Source organism: Teleopsis dalmanni, chromosome 1 (assembly GCF_002237135.1).
Source record: "Teleopsis dalmanni isolate 2A chromosome 1, ASM223713v2, whole genome shotgun sequence".
Lineage (NCBI taxonomy): Eukaryota > Metazoa > Arthropoda > Insecta > Diptera > Diopsidae > Teleopsis > Teleopsis dalmanni.
In genome coordinates, this window is record NC_051846.1 from 183,650,813 (window position 1) to 183,657,271 (window position 6,459).

General features: G+C 29.7%; 1 protein-coding gene across 1 annotated transcript; it reads left to right on the forward strand.

Annotated features, from left to right (window-relative positions):
• Positions 1 to 3,320: 3,320 nt before the first annotated feature.
• Positions 3,321 to 3,766, forward strand: LOC119666873 (probable cytochrome P450 525A1). The gene is made up of 2 exons (XM_038076152.1): positions 3,321 to 3,335; positions 3,446 to 3,766. The coding sequence occupies exons 1-2, from the start codon at positions 3,321 to 3,323 to the stop codon at positions 3,764 to 3,766; spliced, it is 336 nt and encodes a 111-aa protein (XP_037932080.1).
• The last annotated feature ends 2,693 nt before the right edge of the window (positions 3,767 to 6,459 follow it).

A 6,459-nucleotide genomic window follows, 5' to 3' on the forward strand; every position in this document is an offset into this window, starting at 1 on the left:
TGGGTTTAAGAAATTTTTTTAAAATTTTTTATATTTGCAATATGGTTTATTTATCTTTCTTATATTGTGGTAATATTATATTGGTGCTATTCATTTAATAATTATTCACGAAATTATAATAACAAAAACTATCTTTAAAGAAAAAAATATATATATATTTATTAAAATAATTTAAAAAAAATAATACAATAGTATAGTAATAACTGCATGTACTATAATAATTGAAGGAAATATGCTCCCTCCTTTATTTTTTTTAAATGGATTGTTTCTTTGTACTAAAGGTTCACTTAAACGGGTACCAACGGAAATCAACGGGGAAGAACGTAGTTGTATAATCAGAATAATCAAGAATCAGAAATTATCTCTGCATACTAAAAACGTTCCTTTTAAAAGAATGTATTAGTAGAAAGAATATAGTAGTATAATCAGAATAATCAGGGATCAGAAATCCTCTCTCCAAAACAAAATCATTCTTTTTGAAAGAATGTAATAATATAATTAGAATAATCAGAGATTAGGAATTTTCTCTGGATAAAAATTTCATCTTTTTTAAAAGAATGTAATAGTATGAGCAGAATAAACAGATGTCAGGAATTCTATTTAAATAAAACAGTCATTCTTTTTGTAAGAATGAAATGTAGAGCATAATCATAAACTGAGAAGTGAAAGCTAATAAAGAGTAAAGATTTAATAATAATAAATTTAAAAATACGATAAACCAATAATTTGCCAGAAAGATCCCACATAATAAGCTTCGTACATGAGAAATAAAAATATACACAAAGACTTGAGAGCCCAGAGTGTGCAAGAGAACATCAATAGTTCGAAATTGTTTGATTCTGTGGATGCATAACTAATTCAGAATTGCAATCTCTTAAAAGGATATGCTGGTCTTCAAAATACACTTCTGTAGAATTATCTGAATAACTTATTATTAGAATTCAACGGAATTAAAGCCAATCATTCGATTGCTTCAGATCATAACACGCATTTCATCAAGCAAAGACGAAAAAGATACATCCTTTTTTGGACAATATAATTTATGTTGCACATAATAAAAATTATATTTTAATATAATATATTAATATATTTCAATATTTATATATATATAGAAATATATAGAAATTTTTTATACAGAGGTTTTTTTTTAAAATTTTAAGCATATCATGACATCAAATCATCTTATCTTGTTTATTTTTCGTGCTGTTAATTAGCACTTTTGTTCGGATTTGTCATTTTTGTTACTGATAGATTGGTTTTAGCCAGTTTTATGTTAAATGTGCATACAAAAACCATAAGTGTGGAGTAAAACAGTTTGATATAAATTTAATTTAATAAAGGAACTCATATGAGGGATGTTCAATTTCTTCAAAATCTTCAGTACTTCAAAAAGTGATGTTTATTTGTTATTATTATTAGAAAATAATTATTTAAAAATTATTCAGTGTTTTTAAAATTATACAAAAATATGTTTTTCATTTAATTTTAAGTTTTTTGTTCAATTATTTATCTTTATTATTTGCCAAATCATAAAATTAAGCGTAACAGATATTTGTAGTGATTTTTCTTCCAAAAAATCGTAACTTTTTATTTACCTTTAATCGCACATTACAAGTAGAAATCTTTAAATGTGAATCTTTTGTTTTTGTACTTTTCGCAATAGAAAAAGAGAAAAACTTCATTCAAAACTTTTATCTACGAAAACATTTAGCCAAAAAAAATTTTTATTGTTTTATGTTGCCTGCATGCATAAACAGATTCGGAAACATTATTACTTCTGACCAAGAGGACTAACTGACTAACTGACTAACTGACTGGCAGACTGGCTGACTATTCCACAGCATTCCGCTTAAATACTGTTCCTAACAAAAACAATTTTTAATGCCATGTGGCCAAAAAGTTTTTTTGAAGTTGAAGTTGAAGTTAGTTTTTTTTTTTTTTGGTTCCTTAAAAAGTTTGACGCTTTTTTGATTTTATATTTTTTTTTTTGGAATCTTTTACTGAACGGTAGATAAAAATCACGGAGTGTTTATAGGAAATCCATAAAACATGTTTTGTTGCTGCCGTTACTGTTGCCAGTACTGTTCCGTTGCAGTTGCACGATTTAAGCCAACAAAAGTCTTTAGCAATATTTTTCAACTTGCAACTGAAACCATATTTTTCACCGCTCAGTCACAGCCACAGTCACAGTCACAGCCAAGTTGAGTTTAGTTTTGTTATGTACTTACGCATTGGCGTACGCTTTTACTTGTATCTGTAGATTGTTTTTTTTTTTTGCTAAGAGTTTTTATTTCAATCTTATTTTTTTTGTTTCTTTTTTGGTTTGCCCAAACGTAGATACTTCAATGTTTTGTGCACGAGTGCAAGAAACTTTTGAATAACAAATGCATACACGTACATGAGTAGACTACTAAAGACCATCCAAACTGGACGCATTCTGCATCAACACGAACCACCGCGGTAACGACAACGTTTCACTGTTCACTGTTTCACTGTTTCACTGTTTCGATTTGAGTAAGTAACGAAGTTGGCGTTATGTTACGTACTGCGAATTTCAAACTGTAGAATGTGGCATGTATCTTGTAGTTCGTACTGGCTATCCTCTCCACTCTTTTATTGTAGGTGCAACGTGCCTGCAACTGCTGCAATGCACTGTTGCTGTTGCTGATGCAAACGTTGCTGTTGTTGGCGTTTTTGGCGTTGTTGTTGTTGCTGTTGATGGTTTCTATAGTTAAAGTTTGTGCGCATAATAAAGTTTCTTTGTTTTGAGTACTGAAGCTTTATTGTTAATTGTGAATTGTAGATAATTTCTTTAGTTTTGTTTTCATTTCTGCATTTAACTTTTTATTCACAAAGAATAAAAAAAGAACAAAATACCATATAGAAAGAAGTTTTTCTGTTCTTTTTAATTTTGAATTATGTTTTTTTTCTATTTTTATGTGTTTTTATTCTGCATTCCCAGCAAGTTGAGTACATATTTCGCTATTTCAGTTGGAATCATCTGCAGGATTTAATAGTTGTAATGATGGATTTATGTTCCTATTCTGTGGTGTTATTAGTAGTCTAATTGAAAGCGGAGGTTTTTAAAAGGAATTAGCAGCAACGCGCTTGAAATATTTGAAAATTTTCTCGCAAAAATATTTTAAATGAAAGGTGAATTAAAAATGCTTCAAATTATTGCAGAATAACTGCAAAAGTTTTTAATTAAAATAATTTTTTGAAATTCAGTTTTAGTTTTTAATAAGGTTTTTTGAAATAATAAAATGGTTTTAAATATTTTTTTTTATAAATTAAATAAGTGAGAAAATATATTGTTCAAAATGCTAATAGCTATTGTGATGATAATGATAATTATAATTATGATGATAATTGTGATGATGATGATGATGATAATTGTGATGATGATGATAATTGTTTTGATGATGATAATTGTAATGATGATGAGAATTGTGATGATGCATATGATGATGAGAACAACGATAATGACGATGTTGATAAAGGTGTTAAGAATCATGACAATAATCATGATTATGATAATCACAATTATGACAACAATAATGATAATAGCAATGATAACGAAGAGAATGATTGTGATAATTATGCTAATAATCATAATGATAATTACTTTGATTGTGATTATGATGCTTATGAGTTTTTGTGCTCTTTAGAAATACACAGGGAAGCTGACTTTGATACACCATCTGATGATAGTGACGACAATAGTGATAATGACGATGACGACATTGGGAATGATTATGATCATTAGCATTATGGTAATGACTTTGATAATATTGAAGAGGATAACAATGATGATGGTGATGATGAAAATCATAGTAATGTTGTCGAAAAGAAATTTCAATCCTCTTTAGTAGGACACAGGGTTTCTTCCTTAATTTTAATCTGTCTTTGTTAATGATTGGTTGAATATAATAATAATGATTTTTATCATAATGATAAGGATTTTGATCACAGTAATAATAATGAGAACAAATTTATCTTTTTTTAATTTATAACTGACTTTGTTGATGATGTCGACAATAACGATAATGACGATGATATCGATATGGATATGACTATGGTAATTATGATTATTAGTATGACAATGATTTTAATCGTAATGATCATGATGTTGATGATGATAATGATAATAATAAGGATAACGACTAATTTCTGTCCTCTCAGAACATAAAAAGAAAGCAATCATGTTAAAGAGTACCTGTGCATTTACAAACTCACACTTTATTATGCTATTATTCTACTACAATTTAGTAGTTACGCATGACAGCTGAAGGCTTTATGATTTCTACATCAATGCTTGCCAAATTATATAGTTCTTTGTTACTCCAAGGAAGTAAATAATCCTATATTCCCATTTATGTGACATCCTAACTTATTCCATTCTATTTACAGTTATGTATTTCATCTTATAGTTTTCATTTTGATTTTAAGCCTGACCCCAATTTAGTCGTAAGTGACAAAAGTACAATTTAACCATTTATAACCACATATAGATCATGAGAAAGATATGATTCTAAACTTGCTACGTATACTCCTATGCAATATTCTTTACCATCGTGTAGCATTAGCGACCTGCACATAGACGATCAGTTTCAAAAAACTTGTGTTATGAGAAAAGTAAAATCACATTTCAGTCGCTACTGTCTCCGAGTGCGGTAGGGCCTTCAGCTAAGTTGAAAGTTTCTTAAATTCCCACATTTGTTCTTTGTAGAGTTGCTATTTAAATTAATTTAAAAATTCTGTGTAAATATTCTTTTTATTCTTGGCTTATGATCCTGTTCTTAAGCTTACCTTGGCATAAATTAATAAGCCATATTGTATTCAAGAATACATACGTACTTTGCTTCAACGAAAGCTGAAACAACACATAGGTATATATATATATACGTATACATATATAAATATACTTATTCATACATATATATAAAGTGCTTTAACTCCTACGAGGAGCAAAAGGACGGGAAAACTATAACAATAGTAAATATAATTATATTTATATGTATTTGTGGAATATTTATTCATATTTATATATTATATATATTTATATATTAATAATGAAGATGAATAATTTTCTTTAACACATATCAATACATTTTTGTATTCATGAAATATCTATAGGTATTTTCATATCACTCATTACCGATTATAGCGTTTGGTATCTTAAATAATTGCCTTTCCGTCTATTAAGTTGCACTGGATATGCAGCTGCTGTAGCTTAACTTTAATTTTAAATTTCTTTGCTGAATTACTTTTTTCGCATTTAAAGACGAGCACAGCCTGCCATATTGCTGTGCGCTGCCACAATGCGCCAGTAATACCGTTTCCAGAGCTCAGTGCCATGTTCGTGTTGGAATACATTTATTTTTATTAATCACTGACATGCCTTCATTTTGTATCTTGTATTATTATTTTATTTCCATTTTCAATTTTCTTATTTTTTTTCAACATTTTTTCTTAACGCTTATTACTATTATTTTCGTAGGCAGTTGGCTTCCGATGATGCATTTGTGCAAGGCAACGGCCGGTTGCATTCCTTGTTGCTGCACGCTCATGGTAGACTCATGGTAGGCAGCTTACCTACAGAGTGCTTGAGTTTATAGCTGCAGTTGTTGCTGGGCATGGTTGTTGTTGTTGTTGTTGCTGTTGCTGTACTACGTTGCAATTTTAATTTCAAATCCGATTTCAATTTATAAGCTTGTTGAATTTTTTTATCATATTACTGCTTGTTGGCGTTTTTATTTTAATGTCTGTTTTTTTTTTTGAATTTTTCTTTTTCTATATTTTTTACGTATTAAAACGATTTTCCTTTTTATGCTGTCCCTATTATGTGTTGCTCATACCAGTTGCAATACTTGAGGCATAAATTGTGCTTTTATGCGCACAATTTTAGTTCATCACTTTATGTATTGGCACTTTGTCGGACCACATTGCGTATGAGTCTCATGATTGTGTGTAGTAGGAATTAATATCTTTCTTTGTTATGTGCGCTAATATTTACCGCATATTTAAGCTCGACCAAAGCGATGTTTTAGTGCAGCAATTGTTATGTCGGCCATTGCATTCAAGCTGCATTTTTATTGTTTTCATTTTACATTAGATTGGCATTTCTAACCATCAAGCCATAATCAGTCTAAGTCACAAAGGTTTGTTTCCGTGTGTTGAAACGCGTATCATTTCTTTCAGTGCATCCTCTTCATCAGCTTTTCATCCTCACTCTTGTGTCTTATACTCAACGGCGTGTTCATCAAAGTATCATGGCATGGTCAGTTGAAGTAACAATTTATGTGCTTACATTTATCAGTTTTACTTAGGTTTTCCTTTTTGGACAAGAGCTGTGCTCTTGTCAATGCACCTTAAAGTGTTCTGCACTTATACTATAACGTACGTCCATAGTGTGGCTCACGCATGCGTGCATGCACTATTCAGCTCAATGCTAATTAT